The sequence below is a fragment of the Phocoena sinus genome, chromosome 9 (genome assembly GCF_008692025.1).
Source record: "Phocoena sinus isolate mPhoSin1 chromosome 9, mPhoSin1.pri, whole genome shotgun sequence".
Classification (NCBI taxonomy): domain Eukaryota; kingdom Metazoa; phylum Chordata; class Mammalia; order Artiodactyla; family Phocoenidae; genus Phocoena; species Phocoena sinus.
The window spans coordinates 45,418,009-45,437,009 of record NC_045771.1 but is presented as its reverse complement, the minus strand read 5'-3'; the positions used below and the strand labels follow the sequence as shown (position 1 = coordinate 45,437,009).

General features: G+C 41.5%; 1 protein-coding gene across 1 annotated transcript; it reads left to right on the top strand.

The window, feature by feature from the left end:
- The first annotated feature begins 5,015 nt into the window (after positions 1 to 5,015).
- PPP1R17 (protein phosphatase 1 regulatory subunit 17) lies at positions 5,016 to 16,678 on the top strand. Its single transcript, XM_032642188.1, has 4 exons — positions 5,016 to 5,097; positions 8,824 to 8,976; positions 10,291 to 10,443; positions 16,608 to 16,678. Exons 1-4 carry the CDS (start codon positions 5,016 to 5,018, stop codon positions 16,676 to 16,678), a joined length of 459 nt encoding a protein of 152 aa, XP_032498079.1.
- Positions 16,679 to 19,001: the final 2,323 nt, after the last annotated feature.

The window sequence follows — 19,001 nt, the reverse complement described above, 5'->3', positions numbered from 1 at the left end:
TCCCCGCAAATTAAATTGCGAAGTTCCATAATGAACACAGGAATATCTGCGTATTCACACAGCAGTGTAGGGAGGCTTATCTTCCAAGGCTGAGGAGAGTGTCCTAATCAAAAAAATCCCCTCTCTGTCCCACTTCGAGGAAGAGTCATTCCTCGAGGAATACTGCCAAGTTAGGCCTTCTAAATGAACAAATTTGATTTTAAAACGTGGTACTTTTAACCTGAATTCAGTCCTCAGGTTAAAAAAACATTTGACAAAAGATGTGAACTTTTACATAAGCAGAGGTTACTTTAACCAGACACCACATTGGGCTGTGGACATAACCTTCTAACTTTTTATTCCATCAAGTAAATCCAGGTCTGACTAATTTGGGGAAATTCTTTAGAATACCACATGACTCGGCTAAGTGTCAGCTCGCTCCTGAGAATCAGTATTAGCATGTTCCCAAGGCCTGGAAATGGGTGTTCTGCAGTTGGTTTGTACCTTGGATTGTTCTTATCTCATCATTAGCTTCAGAAAAGGCCAGAGATGGGACAAGGAAATGGTTCCAATGGTTCCGTTTAGATGTACATGTTGTAATTCCAAGCAGAGGACTAAAAGAGCAAAGAAAGCAACTGACATTCTTAAAATGGTAGCATGTGCTGGGATCTGGGCTGGGAGCTTGACACACATTGTACTGTTGATACTCTCAACAACCCTGGAGAAGAGCCACTATCGTGCCCATTTCACAGATGTGGAAACTAAGTTTCCAAGAGGACATATAACTTTCCCAAGTTCACCCGGCTAGAGAGTGGGACAAGCAACCAAGCATTTGTTTCTACCTTATATCACCTCACAGCACCAAATGCTTACAGTCAGTGAGGAATTTTCTATGAATTAAACTACATACGCTAACACCCAACTGAGAAATCTACTCAGTGTTAAGAGAAAGGACAACATGCCCAGAGCAGCTTCTGACCTTAAAGTGAACAGACCAATCTTTTTTAGCTTCAGAAATAGCACTACTATCCTCCTGAAATAGGAACCAGCTCTGAGCTAGTGGAGACAGGCTCCCTCAAAGGTGTCCTCTGCTTCAGCAGGCTGCTCTGGCGTTCCTGCCCTGCAACCTAGCCAGCTTCCTTCCCTGGCACCCAGCTCCCTGGACCTTTCCTCTCCTGTTCTCAAAAGAGAAAGAGACCTTTGTCATTAATAACCCCTGTGTGTTGTGACATCAGTTAATGTATCTCCTCTCTCAGTGGCATTTGTGTTTACAAGTGTCTCTCTGAGAAAAGGAATGTAAGAATTACCAAGAGGAATTACGAGAGTTTAGCGTCAGGATCCTGAAAACCTCCTCAAACCCCTGATATGCCATCACCTGGTCTCTTGTACGTGCTACAACAAAACACCCACATTCTTTCAAACAACAATGAGAAAAGTAATACAGACCCACAGCTCTTTCTTCTCTAATGGAAAAATCTGAAAACCAAAAGTTTTTGTTGTTGTTAGGTTCAACGTAAATTCATTTGGTAGCTAAACCTGACATGAAAGGTATGAATCATTTTGTAGGCTTTATTTATGTGATTTAGTGTGAATATTCATATTTTTGCTACAGAAGTAATGCCTGTGATTGTGGAGCTTCCTGAGACTCCTCTAGAGGTGTTACATAATAAAAATATCCTGATTTCCACCATACATGTGGCCCCAGGCTTTTCAGGAGAGGTTGGGAGGGCCAATACTGACAGCCACAGTGGTGGTCCCAGTCGTCACTGTGTGAGTATTCAAATTCAGAGACCACACTGAACCAATAAACGGCAAGAGAATGCTAAAGGATCACAAATCTTTGACTAGAAAATAGTTTATAAAATACCCCCAAAGCATCTCTTCAGTCCCTAGCCCTTTGGTTGGAATCTGAATACCCAGGGTACCAGGTGTTTAGGTACGAAAGAAAGAGCTGATTCTTCAGAAATTTCCCATATTACAGCGAGCTGTTGAGGGAGATGATGAAACATTCCCTGGGCAGCATGACAAAAGCAACATCCATATGCTGTGATTGGGGTGGAGACTTATTTAAAGAGAGAAATGCATGGGCAGAGTCAGGAATACGAAGTAGAAATACTCCATTTCCTAGTTCAAGAATTAGACTAGCTCCTGACTTACAGTGGCTCAATTATCCCGAGCACCCCTTCTCACTGAGGGTAGAAATGCAGAGGGGGTAGGGAGACGGGGTCCTCTTATACTAAGATTCAACAGGCAGATAAAATGACGATCATTAATAAGGTGATGCTAAACTCCAAATACCTCTCTCCTCCGTGTGCACTCGTTCCTTTCTTTGTGTGAAGGTTTTTTTTTTTTTTTACAGCCAAGAATACTGTAGTGACATCATCCATAGTAAAAGTAACTTCTAATCCCATGGGCAAAATGCATCCCTGCCCAGCATGGAGTATTTTTGTAAAGTAAAATCCCAAATGTGAAAATCATCTCTCAGCCTCCTAGTAAACAGAGGCTTACCATCATTTTTTCCCTCACACTGATTTAAAATAGTGATGTGTCCCCCATAGACACTAGGTGCTACCTTGGGGAGGAGGCATGGGTCAGTTTTGTGACTAATCACCAGGTACCCTTACCTTGTCCGTGGACTTCTGACACTTGCACCGTTCGTCTCTCAAGGGCAGCCTCCTTTCTCTCAAGTCCAGTACTGTGAAAGCCAATTTGCTCAGATGGTGGCTGGCTGTCCCATGGGTCAGCACCTAGATGAAAATGAAAGAGTCAATGATTTTTAGAATTGTTCATTTCGTCAGCTGGTCTTCATTAGCCAGCTATCTAGTACGGTATAGACAATGTCACATGACTGACATTTACTCAATACCTACAATGTGCAAAGCACATAGCTACTATTTAATCGTCATAGTAACTCTGGGATAGTTACTATTACGTCTATTTTACAGATAAGAAAACTGAGGCTAAGAATGGGGGCAGAGAGGACCATATGTCCCCGGGTACCAGTCTGTGGGTGCACCAGGAAGACGCTCACCTTGGCAAATTCTACCACAGCAGCAATAGACTGTAGGTAGAAAGGGCAAAAACGATTATACTGCACTTGGGCTCCATCTACCCTCACTACATCATGACGATTTAGCCACTTCATCAAAGTCTTACTGCTTTTAGGTAAAGGGCTGAAATTTAACCTAGATCTATTTGACTTGAAAGCTCAGATTCAAATTAAATAAACCAGCTATTGAGCACATAGGAGCAGCCATATGATCCAAGTACAAAAAAAAAAACAGTTTACATTAGGTTGGAGAGAAGGAGAGGGGTACTCCTGCCAGAGAGGACCTAGAGTAAAAGGTAAGAGGCCTGAGTTCAAACGATGACTGACTCTAAATATGTAACTAATTGTAGGTCATGTTAAGCTCTTTGAGTCTCAGTCTCTTCTTCTAGAGAAGGAATATTTTAACTAGCTCCTGCATGGGGTTATGTTCAGCACAAAGTCAATGACAGGGCCCATGACTTTCTGCCCAAAGAGATGAAAGACTGAGTAGGTACACAGGCCATATCTGAATGACTTTGCCTCCAGACCCCAACACTGAGCCCACTCATCCTGAATGATGGTCCCATAGCTTTCCTCTTCACGCAAGCAGGTAGGGGCCGGCCACCCAAGTTAACAGCATACTTCCTCATGGTCCCAGGGAGTTGGCAGTCTCTATACAAACGCTAAAAGCAATGGTCTGAATTGATTTCTGCTGAAGTCACTCAGTGAAGTCAGTCTGCTCAGAATGACACTAAAAGCTGGCTCAAGTAATCCGTTAATGGCTCCATCTGCTACACAATGATCTCAGCTTGTAGGAGGAGAGGCCCTCTAGCCTTCCCAGAGAACATTGGCTTATTCCTCAGAAGACAACTGAGTTGAACTAATTCTGTGAGTTTGAAATGTTGACACAATTGGTCTGTGTGTTCCTCTGCATGCCAGTGATCCAAGAATCTCAAGAAAAAAGGACCAGTTGGGTCATTTTAATCTTTTTGCTCTCTAACCATTCTTGCTATGGTAGGACATGAGTAATAAATTATCTAAAAGAAACAGAATATAGGCAGACTCTAATGAAGATTTCCTGTAAATCTCAACTAATGCATTTCTCATTCAGACCTGACACATGTCCATTCTGAATTTCTACTCCTTCTGGAGAATGGCTACAACTAATAGCTCTGAAAAATTCAATGGATTTGCGGTTTAGGAAAAATGGGCTATGGGGGGAGGAGGAAGAGGAAACAGATTTGCTATAACATCAGAAATCTCTAGGGAGAAAATAATAAAGATCCATTTCAAGACCTAGATTTTTTCCTACCACGTCTCTACGACTGTTGTAATGTGGATAGGGAAGAAGTCTCATTACTTCATAGTTATAAGAAGGTAATGGTAGAAAACCAGAAGCCTGTTTCAATTTCGATTCAAAGGAGCCACTGTTTGAAGAGTCTTGGGTCTCTAGTGGAAGCCTTCAGAAATGGAGATGGACCCAAGCTTGGCTATTTAATAGATGTGTGACTAAATAACTTAATTAGATGTTCTGATCCTCAGTTTCCTCATCTGTGAAGTAGGCATAATCTTACTTTGCAGAGCTCAACAGAAGAAAATACAGGCAAGGTTTAATCAAGATTTTCTGTAACTCCCGGCTAACTCTTTTCTAATTCAGACTTCACAAGTGTTCATTCTTGAAACTCCCACAGTGCTTCTGAAAGACAGCAAATATTGAACATTTGATACGTGACAATTACTGATAATCTCTGTGTGTGTGTGTGTGTGTGTGTGTGTGTGTGTGTGTGTGTGATTCATTTATTTTGGCTTAAATCTTAAGTTTGGAGCTTCTAGTAGCTAAGTAGAAGAAGCAGACTTTAAAAATAGGATTGAATTGAGAACATAGTAGTAAGTGCTCAGTAGATATACTTATTTAACAAGTGAGTGAATAAACAAAAGAGGTACTAATGGACTTGTTTCTATACTTCTGTGGTGCTGGAGAAGAAATCCACACACGGGCCCTCCTTTGATGATGTCCACTGAGCAAATGCAGCCACTGGAGCTCTCAGAAGACAGACTGGACAAGCTTGACCCTCGTTGTGGCCACTTAGGTAAATGCTCCAGTGTGAACGTCAATGGTGAAAGTCAGAAAGGGGGCATCCCTGACATTCAGTTTGCAAGCAAGTCAGAGGGAGCCCCCTGAAACCTGATAGTTTGTGACTTTTGATGACAGCCAACACCAGATGGATGGGCAAATAGCCATGGGTCTGTGGGGTCTGCCACGTAAATATTAGCTGAAGCACTGTAGAGAAGTTCATTAGAATTAAAAAAAGAGGGGAAAGGCATTGTCCTCTTTTTTGGGTCTGACAGAGTCCCAGGCAGAGCACTTTTGAGGCAATAAATGGAATGTGACATTATAGCTTGTTTCCAGTACTTCCCGGCACACTTACACCCCATGAGCAGTGCCAGTAAAATATTTCAAATATCTCTCTTTGCCTATCAAGACAGAATTTTAAATAGCCTTTTTCTGCTTTATTGTCAATCTGTTTCCTTTCCAGAACTGACTTTTTGCATAACATTTGTAATGAAAATACCAGAAACATTTCTGCCTCTACCCATTTCTAAAAATGAGACACTCAGACTTTTGATGGGTGGGCCTTTTGCATATTCATAGCCTTTGTTTATGCCTCACTTGGTTATGCCTCCCCTTGCCTCTCCCCTCTCCCCATTTACCATCAAGATATTTTATATTCAGGATTTCTCCAAACATGGGAGAAAAGGCAATTGAAGTAAAAGTCAAAATTGAAGGAAATGTCTTGCTCTTTGTACGGTGCCCTGAATCGCTTCTTGGGGTCGAACGGTGATGCATGGCTGGTCCATAGCCAGCCTGTACTTCCAGAGACCCCACAGCTGGGCAGCACTCATTCTGAGCCACTTTAATTCATTCAACAAATGTCTATGGTATGGATAATATGGGGGGAAATGAACTGTGCTCTGTGGTAATAAATTTTTAAAATTACATTTTCCACCTGGCATTAAGATACATAGACTCAAGAGCCTGGGTTTAATTCTGATGCCATAGCCTGACAGCAGTGGAATCGTCAGCCTTTTAGCTGGCCTTCTAAACCTCAGTCTCCTCATCTGCAGGTGAGGGATAATTGTACCTTTCCTCATGGGCATGGTGTGAGAACTAAATGAGATAATATACTCAGGATGGTGTGAATATTTAACATCTGGTAGAACACAGGCATTGACGAATCAGAAAAGGTGTTGGTCCATCCCACACACTAAAATGAGGTGAAATCACCTAGTACATAAGTAGTACTCAATAAAGTCCCCTTCTCATCTCCTTTTTTTTGCATGCATGTAAACATAAAATCATACAGTCCAATGCCTTACACATAGTACAATTTCAATCAATGCTTATTAAATTGAAACAATTGGATGAAATTATTAAAATCTCCTAGATGAAAGGAAATATTTATTACTATTAAATATGGCTGAAGAATGATGCTCTTTGAGTTTTTGGTTATTATTGTGATCTTCTGATGAGGCAGGCATAATGATACAGAGTCACTAAATATTTCTGATAGTTGGTTCCTCACACGTATTGGGTTTTCTAAAACAAAGGATCATCCAGCTATAACGTCCAATAGACCATAAGTAACTTGGAAGCAAGGTCCGTTTCTTACTTTTCTTTTTAGTCCTAGCTCAATGCCGGCATATACAGTAGAGGTTTAATCAATGTTTGTTGACTAAATAAATGAATGAATGACACAGGTTATGTCTAGACCCACAAAAGTGAAGTGAACAGGTTTGGCACATTTAATCCACAATATTTTAAAGAAAGTGACCTGAATATTTTCATAAACAAAAGAAAGAGAAAGAGAGGAAAAACAAAAGGGAAGAAGGAAAAAAGGAAGGAAGGAAGGAATGGAGGGAGGGAGAGAGGGAATGATTAAAAAAATCCAATTACTCTCTGAATTTCCCCAACATCATTTATAGTTGTAAATCTAGCTGGACAGTATCCAGGCCATAGTGTGTTTCCAGAGAGACAAATAGCTTCACTGCCTTGCACCTTCTTTGAATCCTAACGGGATAGCTCCTTATCCATAATATGTTTGAGTTCATTCATTCAAGCATACATTCAACAAATATTTATTCATTGTTGTTAAGGAGATAAAATACAAGACACCTGTCATAAAAGAGGGCCAAGAAGATATGCATAAGTAATCATTAGATCACGCTTTAAAGGTGTTAACATGAGTAAAAATGCTGTAGATACTTAGAAAATGAGAAAGGACACCCAGGACTCGGGTTAATAAGAAAAGACAATGATGGGGTGGGAGTGGGAGGGTTTGGCTTTCCTCTGAGCCTTGGGGAAAGTATTGGGGGTAAGCAATGGCTAGAGTGAACATTTTTCGAGGATATGAAATATATCAAATGTATCAAATGCTTTACCATCCTTAACAAATTTAGTTCTCTCTCTCCCTTTCTCTCTCCTCTCTCTCTCTCTCTCTCACACACACACACCGATTTAATATTATCCTCACCTTAAAATTTGAGAGAATATTAAAGTTCCTAGAAATTAAGCCCTCCCCCCAAAAAAGGGGAAAAAAAAGAAATTATGGCCCAAGTTCTCAGAACTAACAAGAAACTGAGTCAGGATTTGAACTTAGATCAGTCTAACTCTACTTATTTATCCATTCAGCAAGCATTTATTGGTGGGAGAGGCAATTAAGAATAAAATTATCAAAAGGATATATAATCTTTAATCTCCAAGAAGGCTCTATCTAGAGCAGGAGATAAATCATTATGGAATGAACGAATGCTAGAACAGTGACAGAGGAGCTCAAAGGACAGCAACATAAACCAAAGCACAGAGGACTAAAATGGAACAGAGAGAATACTTTAATAGGCAAGGCGTGATCGGATCGAATTAATTACATACAATGACATCTGATGGACATGATGTAGAATCGAGGCTTCAAAAGCTCTGGTGAGGTAATGCAGGGGACTGAGGAAAATAAAGAGATGAATAAGAAGACGCGAGGACCTGGGGTTAGGATGGGCAAATAGGAGAATTGCAAAGCCAGGGGGCAGAGTAAAGACCAATGCTAATATACACACTACTATATATAAAATAGATAATCAACAAGGACCTACTACTGTATAGCACAGGGAACTCTACTCACTACTCTGTAATAACCTATATGGGGAAAGAATCTGAAAAAGAATAGATACATGTATATGTATAACTGAATCACTTTGCTGGACACCTGAAACTAACACAACATTGTAAATCAACTACACTCCAATATAAAATAAAAATTTTTTTAAAAGACCGGTGCTGAAGTGTAAGTGTGAATCACTGGTGTGACTTGGCCAGTCATAGAAATGAAGGCAGTGAGGAACAGACTGAGAACCCAACTACAAGACCAAAGAGAACATAAGGTGCCATACCGGCCCTTGGGCTCTCCAAAGAGAATAAGGCTTGAGCAAAGGAAATTGGGAAGGAGCATTTGACACCTGTTCTCCCATCAGAAATGTAACTTAAACCCACTCTGTGCCTTGCTTAACTATATTTTAAAATTCCTCTTTGCCTTGGTTATCCATCCCATTTAAGCTCTCTCCATTTGGAATTTTACAGAATTCTAGTTTTATTACATGATTTATGCATGTAAAGTCCGCTGTAGAAGAGGCCACAATAAATAAATACTTTTCTTTTTCAGACCACACGACTTCTACTCCTACATCAGGTATAACTGGAATCCAACCAGTCCATAACTGGACACTTATGTAATATTCTTTTTTTCTTTGCATCTTGTCAAAATCAGATGACCTTTCAGACCAGTTTATTAAGGACTGTGATCTCAAAAAGAAGCCAAGAAAAGGGAAAAATGTACAAGTCACCCTGAATGTTGAGTCAGACCAGAAAAAACCAAGGAGAAAAGATACACCAGCCCTGCACATCCCACCTTTCATACCAGGTAACGGACGGTGAGGTCAGTTTGCACATCTGTAAAAGGGAATTGCTCGCCTCTAGATCACATTGGTCTTACAATTTTTTCCTTAAATATTTGGATGTTTTTAAATCATTGTTGCAATCTCTACATTCGTCTTAGTTACGATAAGGCCAGCCATTATAACATATATATATATATATATATATATATATATATATATATATATATGGTCCAAAATATTAGTGGATAACACAATACAGGTTTACTTTTCCCTCATCAGTGGAAGTTGGGGACGGGGGAGGCAGGCTGTTCTTCAAACAGTCCCGCAGGAACTCAAGTCGATGGACATCAACACCACACGGCTTCTAAAGTCACTGTAGGCCTCCAGCAGGCCCAGGGCAGACAGAGTGGAGGACTGGCAAGCCTGCAAGTGGCACACACACTTCCTTCCGTCACAACCCTCACCCGACTGCAAGGGAGGCAGAGAAATGCAGCCCAGCTGTGTGCCCAGAAGAGCGAAACAGTCTGGTGAACAGCTAACGCGTCTCTATAACAACCCTGCGTGTGGCATGTGACACTCTCTTGTTTCCAAACATTTTGTTTTGTCTTATTTCCTTTACCCCTTCCCTCCAGGCCATTTATTTAATGTTCTCTCTATTCACAACCCACTCAGGGGGATACAAAACAAATAGAACACAGAACATTCTGAAAAGGAACTTTCTTTCAGTTTTATAAGAAATAAGAGAAACACATAAACAGCTGAAATATACAGCAAGAAGTAACATCATAATGGAGGTCCTCAGATAAGGACCCTGGGAGCTCAGTGTGGGCAGTGAATTGTGGACAGTTTTATAGAGGAGGCTGTTTTTAGAGAGTTTTCTCCATTCTACAGACGGAGAAAATTTTCACACGTAGAAGAGAGGAGAGTAGGCAGGTAGGTGGAAGTAGAGGACTAATTAAGTCAGTGAAGAGTGTAGCCCATGGCTTATGGAACAGCAAAGGCCCCATCGCTCTAATGCGGGTGGACTTTGGCAGCAGACAGACCTGGGTTCCATTCCTCAGGCACATGTCTTTGCCTCACTTTCCTCAGCGAGTGGATGGTGGTAGTAATATTAAATTGCTCAGGGTTTTGTGAGGCTAAAATGAAATCAGACATGTAAAATCCTTTGCACAAATGATGTTCTCTAGTGTAGCCTCAATAAATACTAATTCTTATTTTAAAGAAACTGCTTTTATTAAGATGTTTGAAAAGATCTATTGACTACCATCACCAGGTGTATGTGCAAATATGGTTGCATGTATTTGACCCTTTCTCCCTCTGTTCCCCTAATTATGCAGGTGTGCTTTCAGAACATTTAATTAAAAGATACGATGTCCAAGAGAGACATCCAAAAGGCAAAATGAGTCCAGCTCTTCATAACACTGACCTGGAACAGAAAAAGCCACGGAGAAAAGACACACCTGCCCTGCACGTGTCCCCCTTTGCAGCAGGTAAAAGAGCTGGTGCAGGGCATTTTCAGGGGGTGATGGAAACAGGTCAACAGGCTTAACATCTGGACGTGCCAGAGGCATGGCCTTTGTCCCGGCCCAGCAATCTGTGTCTCAAAGAAGGGCCCAGGGGAGGAACAGCATTTACTGCTGCCTTTCAGGTTTACCTTCATTGGCCGCTCCCCTGGGGCTGACTTGGAGCTGGGTGATGATCAGAGCATAACTCATGCTTCAGCAGAACTGGTCGAATTCACTGAGCCAATGAAATAGAAATGTCAGTGGGTCCTTGAAAAGAGTTTAAATACCCTCCTCCCCAGTCTTCCAGGAATCTTGCCTTCTATGGCTGACAGCTGAGTCTCCCAAGACACCTGGATATATTTACCAAATCCTCAAAAGAAGAGAGAGAGAGCGAAAGGGAGAGAAAGAGAGCTGCGGAAATAATGATAGCTCTCTTAATATGTGTCAAATCAAACCAAAACATCTTGCTGAACTATGGGCACCACCCCACGTTACAGGGCAGGGCAGTCAGCATGTGAGGTACAGCCTTGTCCCTGAGAATTTTACGTACAAGTTGGGGAGAAAGACATACACAATCACGGTTAGAGTATAAGATGGAGTGCGTGTTTGTTTTATATAGTAGTTGGGGGTGGGAGAATGGCAGAAGAGAAAATATGCTAATGTTTATTGAAACCCTACCTAACGTTAGCTACTGAGTTTACATGTCTTGTGGATTTTCAAAAATCAACTGAATAACACAATAACTAGTATCTCACTTTACAGATAAAGAAATTGAGAGAGAATTTAAGTAACTTAGCTACTCTAAAGTCTTCTGTTGATGAAATTGATGGATGGATGGCTGATTGACTAATTGATGATGGGATGATTAGAACGATTGATGAATGGATCAAATTATGCTCACATTCAAACACTGTTACATGACAGAGCTGGGGCTCCCGTCCAGGTCTGTCTCATCTGTGAGCAGTTTTTCATTGCACCATACTATGGTTTGGACTGGTAGCATTTTAGCAATGCAGAAGGGACACTTGGGAGGAGATTAGATTTAGTCATTATTATAAAACTGTATTTTCCCATTTTTGCATCTAATAACAAAATTGAAAGACGGCTCAGAACACATCATGTTTTAAGACAGTCAGGGGAGCAGACAGGGTTACTGACCTCTGAGAAGAGCCAGGCAAGGAGGAATGAAGCATGAGGAAGCACTTGTCTGGAGAAATGGACCAAGGACCAGTTGGGAGGGTCTGAACCTGCCTCGGCCATGTTTCTCATAGGTTACATGCTTCCCTACGTATACTGATCCTTCAACCCATCACACATTTCCTCCAAGCTCTGCCTCTGTCCAAATTCTAGTCACCTTTTAAGACTCAGCCAACAGACCCCTCCAAGGCCAAAATGAATATTTTTTATTCTGAACTAACTCTGTATTAGAGCTGGGCATGCAAATACCAAGACTTTGCCCTCTCTTTTGGTGTTATCCTTATTGTTTTTGTTGCTGTTGTTGTAGCTGTTATTTAAATTGACTTACATCAAAGACTTTTTCGATGAAGTCGTGAGAATTGGCCTGGGATTGCCCTGTGTTGCTGGTATTCACCTTGATATCTGGTCCAGTCCCTCCTATATAGCCGTGCTCAATAAGTATCTGTTCATTAGGTATTCCATCTGGCAATCATGATTTAGCAGTTTCAAGTTCTGCATTAGGAGACTGATTGTTTTCTGCTCATCCTTGTATTTGTTTTTATTGAAGTCCTTCTAGGGGAAGACTTAGTAGAGGAACAAAACTACTGACGGTCAGAGAGTTACCTTAGTACACAGCACTGAACATGGGCTTTGGAGTCAGACAGGTGTAGGTTTGATCTCTGGTTCTGCTCCATTCTAGCTTTGTGACCTTGGGAAACAGACCATAAGAGCCTCCTTCATTTCATCCATCTCTGAAAGGAGAACCATAAAATCTGTCTCTCAAGGTTGTTAACACAATTAAATAAAGTATATAAAGCACCTAGCACAGTTCCTGGCTTATTGAAAGTCCTCAATAAATGTTAGTTCACCTCTATCTCTTTTCAAACTTATATTCTTTTCTTTTTTTTAACATCTTTATTGGAGTATAATTGCTTTACAGTAGTGTACAGTAGTGTATTAGTTTCTGCTTTATAGCAAAGTGAATCAGCTATACATATACATATATCCCCATATCTCCTCCCTCTTGCATCTCGCTCCCACCCTCCCTATCCCACCCCTCTAGGTGGTCACAAAGCACCGAGCTGATCTCCCTGGGCTATGCGGCTGCTTCCCACTAGCTATCTATTTTACGCTTGGTAGTGTATCTATGTCCATGCCACTCTCTCACTTTGTCCCAGCTTACCCTTCCCCCTCCCCATGTCCTCAAGAAACTTATATTCTTTGAGATAAGTTAAATCATTTCTAAAGGTGAGAATTTTTCTAGTCACAGTGTTTTACCTCTCCATAAAACCCTGCTGATTCAAGGAACTTCCTAAACTGTTAAGCTCTATTTCTCTGGGAATGGAGGCTGCTTGCGTCCCAATATCGACATCTTAAGAGAGCAGCTTCCTGGACAAATAAAAAATGTTTATCAAACAGTGCAAAGTACACAAGAGTTGGAGTAGTGGCCTTTATACATTATGGAATTCATTGAATCAGCAAATCTTTGGGTTGCAAGTATTTGCAATTATAGATAGTGTTCTATGATTCTAGCTTTCATTAGCATATTAGCTGAAGTACTTTATTTTTGAAGAGCCTTTTAGTATCTAAAGATTTGGCAGCAATTGAAATGCTAGTTAGGCTGATAAGAATGGAGCCTTCAGCAGAGGTTCAGAGAGACACACTGGTTCTAATAAGGGTCTTGAGAGGAACTCACAGGAAAATGCACTCTGGAGACATCTCCTCTCATTAGCCCTTGGCAGGTGAAGGCTGGACAGGGATTCACTCTCTTCTTTAAATCTCTAGCTAACTACCTTCATTCCCTGAGGTTAATGAGCTTCTCTGACAGCTTCCAACCATCAGACAACTCCTCTAAGCAGTGAGGAGTCATCTCGGGCTTCCTTGCCAGCCCAAGCTCTGCTCTCAATGTGACCCACAGTTGCCAGGGCCGAGGAACTGCAGGGCAGGGAGAACTGGTTTGGGATTGGTCAGATCTGCGTAGCCGAGACCTGCTTAAGAGGAAGCGAAGTCTTCAGTTGAGGTCTGTGGCAAAAGGAACTGGAGAAAGTAATGAATAATGAAGCTGCAAGCATCGAAGAGAAACTTCCTGAAAAATTGGCCTGTGAGCTGTGAACACTTGGAGATCAAAGCTCAATATGGTACTTGTAGAAAGGAGCCTGATGTGTCCTTTGAAAGTGACACCTCTTCTGTCCTGCCGGGAATAGAGTGCTCTCTCTGGTGTGGTTTACCAGGAGGGGTGGTGTCTTAGCCCTGGCTGCCTTAGATCTGCACACATCTGTAATGCAGGTGACTGGCTTTAGATGGTGCTCTGGCGGGGATCATGGCCTAAAACAGCTTGCTGCAAGGCTAATTGACCCTTTAGAGACCTTGGACTAACAGCTTTAGCCTTAAAAACACATCAAGCTCTAAGAAGCAACCAAGTGCCCTAAACTCTTCTACATAGAGAGTGAAAGAGAAAGAAGTGACATTTTTCTAAATCCCTACTATATTCCAAGTCTTGTGCTAGATGTTAGAATATCCTTTGAGAATCTCATAGTTTGGTAAGGAGACGATGTCTTGTCCAATGATTCCTACAATGTGTAGAGTACTTTAACAGAGGTTCATGTAAGGTGTGATTGAAGCATAAACGAATGTTGGGCTAAACCTATCTTGGCGGGATCACCCCCTGTGGGAGATACAAATTATGTTTCCTCCCGTTTTACAGATGAATAAACTGAGGCTCAGACAGGTTAAGTGACCTGCTCCAAGTTCAGTGGCCAATGAAGAGAAAGCTTTCTGGCTCTAGAGCACATTTCTCCAATAATACACCTCTGCTTATACAGGAAAATGTGAGGATCAAGACTAGGTGAAATCAGATAGACTAGTGTTTGTTAAATCTCATTCATCTTCGAATGACCAAAGGCAATGATATGAAGCATCAAGGATAAGCACACAGTGCCGACATATAGATGCTACTGATTTAAGCCTCGTCCTAAGCAATGCTATCCATGAAATCAAGATTTTGATAAACTACCATATATTTTTTCATTATAAGACATTAAAACGAATGCTTAAATATACTAATGCTTAATTATACTAATATAATAGTATACTATTATTATATATTATATATATAATATATATTATTGTATATATATTATATTATATACTATTAGATAATAGTATAATAGTATACTAATATACCAGTTCACCTCCACTTGAAAGTATCTCCTGTGTCCCTGTGGAAAACCTAGCCCACTTTGGGAAGGGCTGACCTTGATGATTTAACAGCCTCTTCCCTTCCCTGAAATCCCAGGATTTTTTTTTTTTTTGGCCCAGATGCTTGTACAACTAGGTGTCAAGGATACTTAAAATAACCAGAAAGTTGACTAGGATCTGGGAATTTAAAGGCTCCTGTCCTCATTGAATCCACCCAAATTTGGTGTAATGCGAAGAAATATCAAGGAACGCTTGGGGGCTCAGCATAGCTAACTCTGTGCTCTTCGATCAAGATAGCCTTAATTCTACATTAAAATCCAAACCTCTGTGCAACTGGTATAAGAGAAAATATCTCCCACTCTGCTTCATAAGTGATATATGCAAAAGCCTTATTTTCAGCCAGACTCTTGAAATTGTTTTTCTCCTCCAATAAATATCAGCTAGTTGGTAAAGAACCCATATGAACCAACGAGGGACTGAATCAAAGGAATAGTCATTAAGGTCAACACATAGTATTTGTCAATTTGCCACTGTTGAATGGACTCCAGTGTTGTAGAAAGGCCTCTTGGGGTGCACAGCTTTCCTCCCTCAAGTTTAGATCTTTATGAAATGCTTCATGAACAGAAAGGTCTCTGATTCTGAGAAGGGTGGGGAGTGATTCAAGGCAGAGGTGGGTAAACAAAGCTGACTGACTGGAGTGGGATGACAGAAACCATGGAGGACTGGCCCTGAATCACAGCTCCCTTTCCTTTTATTAAAACAACCGATTTCACAATTCACAGGATAAGCAGAACCGTCCACACCTCCTTGGATAGTTTCTTCTGGGCTGATCAGTCCAGAAAATGGTGCTCAGGCTTCTGAATTCCACAGACTAGTAAACTTTTAAAAACAAGATATTGTGAGCCTAACATAGGGATAGCAACTTCGAATTTTTCCTAGTAAGGATACTGACAAAACAACCATCTAACACCCCTAAAATTTCATAAAAGAAAGGATATTTTAATCCCCAAGATAAGAAAAAGAATCATCTCAAAATAAAAGACAGAATTGTAGCCATATAGCTGTATGAAAAAAATTCACTGCGTTTTCCTTATTTTCTCGTTTTGCTCTAAACCACATAAAATTTATCATCTACCAGCACTGACATTCAGAAGCAGGATGTTCAGAGTCTCAGCTCAATATTCTCCCAGATGTTAGTAAAATATGTTTAGTTTGACTTCATGAGGCTTACCAGTTCTTTTCAAAGGGAAAATAAACTAGCAAATTGTGAAAGGAAAGGAAGAACAAAGTTGCTCATGGCTGTAACACTGTGCTAAGGATTATTACATCTCATTTAGTTGTCACAATAACCCTTTATATAAATATTAATGCCCTCATTTTACATACAAGAAAACTTAGGTCTGAAGGTGCTATCTGGCCCAACACAGATTAAGTGAGTGGCAGAATGAGTCCAAAGCAGTTAGACTCCAAAATCCATATGCTTCCATCCTACTGCTGTAAGCTTAAATGTAGAATGTAGAGAAGGGGGTGAAAGTTGCCTCTGACACCTAGGTTGAGCATCTCTTATAATCATAACGGTGTTCTCACTGAGCCACAGCTCCTCTGGGAAGGCCAAATAAGACCCCTCAGTTCCCCCTCTCTCTGTTGGCACCTTTAGCTTTGCAGACATTAAAACGTTTCTGCATTGCCATGCTCCTGTGTACTGTCTATGCTGTAAGGTCGTCTAATATTTTAATTAGAGGAACTTAATTGCAGATCTGTGCTTTGTTTTGCAGGTGTGACACTGCTCAGGGACGAGAGACCCAAAGTGATCATGGAAGATGATGAAAAAGATGGTGACAAATAGCTATTTAAAGATATTTCCCCTAAGACCACCTGTAAATAGGTTAGATTGGTTCCCTATGGCAACCTAGAAAAAATAGACTTGTTTCTGCTCTCATTTTGTCATAGTCCGCCTTTAAGATCCAGACACATTTTCCCCAGGAGGCATACTATATCAGATTGCCAGTCACCTCTCTGTCTTCCTCTTCTTTTTTGAATCTGGTTTCTATTCCCACTTCTTGAATTTTCATTTTCTGATGCAGTGGAAAGGAAGCAGATCATCCTAACTTGGGAGATAACAGGGAAAGCTTTAGTGCTCAGCACCTGCATCTTCTGGATCAATTCGTGGAGCAAAGAGCATGGATAACGTGGGAATCCTCTATTTCTGGCTTATGCTGGTGCGCGGGACTTGACTTCCCATCATCCAAATACTAGTTCAGAGGGCTTCCCTGGTGGCGCAGTGGTTGAGAGTCCACCTGCCGATGCAGGGGACACAGGTTCGTGCCCTGGTCTGGGAAGATCCCACGTGCCACGGAGCGGCTGGGCCCGTGAGCCATGGCCGCTGAGCCTGCGCGTCTGGAGCCTGTGCACTTCAACGGGAGAGGCCGCAACAGTGAGAGGCCTGCGTACCGAAAAAAAAAAAGAAAAAAGCAAATAATAGTTCAGGCTGGGGCTCCCTGTTGCCAGTTAGGGAAATGAGAATGTTTGGGTTCTAACTCACTGATTGCTTTGGACAACATGGTCTTTTATCCCTTTTATCCTTTCTTAAGAGTCCAAGTGTCTCTTGTGACATACCTAACTTAGACCTTTGTAACTGATACCCTAAAAGTGAATATGTGAGCTGGGGGAGTCAACCCAACCAACCATGCCTTGACTGAAAACACCACAGGTAGAGGGTGCTGGTCTATCTGGGAAGTTTAGCAGTATACCCTATTTATTTTTTAAAATGTTCCTTAACTATGTTGTCCTGAGATTTTGTGAGTTGTGTAACAAATGACCATTACTAATGATAGGTATAATACCGATGTTTGTGATGAATTTACTTTTTTGCGGTACGCAGGCCTCTCACTGTTGTGGCCTCTCCCGTTGCGGAGCACAGGCTCCGGACGCACAGGCCCAGCGGCCATGGCTCACGGGCCCAGCCGCTCCGCAGCATGTGGGATCTTCCCAGACCGGGGCACGAACCCGTGTCCCCTGCATCGGCAGGCGGACTCTCAACCACTGCGCCACCAGGGAAGCCCTGAATTTACTTTTTAAAAACTTAATTAAGATCAATGGAAGGTCATACCTCTACTTTTAGCAATCTCACTTATTTAGACCCCAATATGCTTTCTTGGATGCGAGGGGAAGATGTGGCATTAGCTAGCGAGCAGGAGTCTGTGTATGACCCCTGCCCCAGCCTGCCGTCTGTGAGTGTCATGAGAAGGTTTTGCACGAGGGCCTCATCTATCAGGTGATGGACATGGGGAAAAACGAAAGCTGTCGTTCAAAGGTATAAAGGTGGATATTCAAAGAGATCCTGCCTAAGTGATAATTTGGAAGCTCTGTATACACCCTGACTCCAATAGTTTGTTAATCCCTTCTGTCTTTCTGTCCTTCTCACAAATGTGGAAAAGATACAGGACCCTGCTGGTAATAAAGATGCTTCTGGTACTAAGATGCATCGCTATGTCTGGGTGCATTTCTCCTAAAGATACCCTATTTTACACTTATAAATACCCTATATCACACTTATAAAGAGAAGAGGCTGCAAAAGAGACTCAAGGACTGTTTTGTTTGTTTTTGACCCACAGAGGTTTAAAAATGTTTGAATCAACATTAATATTTAATAATCTAATCAGGAGAATTTACATAAAATCCTAGATTTCCAGATTCTCTTGAGAAACCATCTCAAGGTCTGGCAACCTGAGCCTGATTTAGAAGCGTGGAGACCATCAGCGGGCACTGAGTACCAGATGTCCTTTTAGGAGAAATATACATTCTCCAGCGCTCCATCTGCCCCCCCTGGCATATTTCACCTACTGACTTCACCCTCCAGCCTTCACATTGGAGTGTGGAACCCCTGTTGAAGACCCATACTTTGCATCCTTAATGATCCTTCCGTTTTTGATCCCACTCCACTTTTACTAGCGGTGGCCCCAATCACAGCTTTGGGAAGAGGGGAGAAAGATTGTGGCCAGGCTGCTGGTTGAAGCCTAAGTGGTGAAATAGGCCACCATAAAGTCTTTAAGAAGCCAAATGCAATTACACGTATGTGGATAATAGGATTACCTCACCACCAAGGGATTCTTAGTAAGAAAACACAGATGAACTCTCATTCTATCAGCTTTGCCGTACAAGCGTGGTGT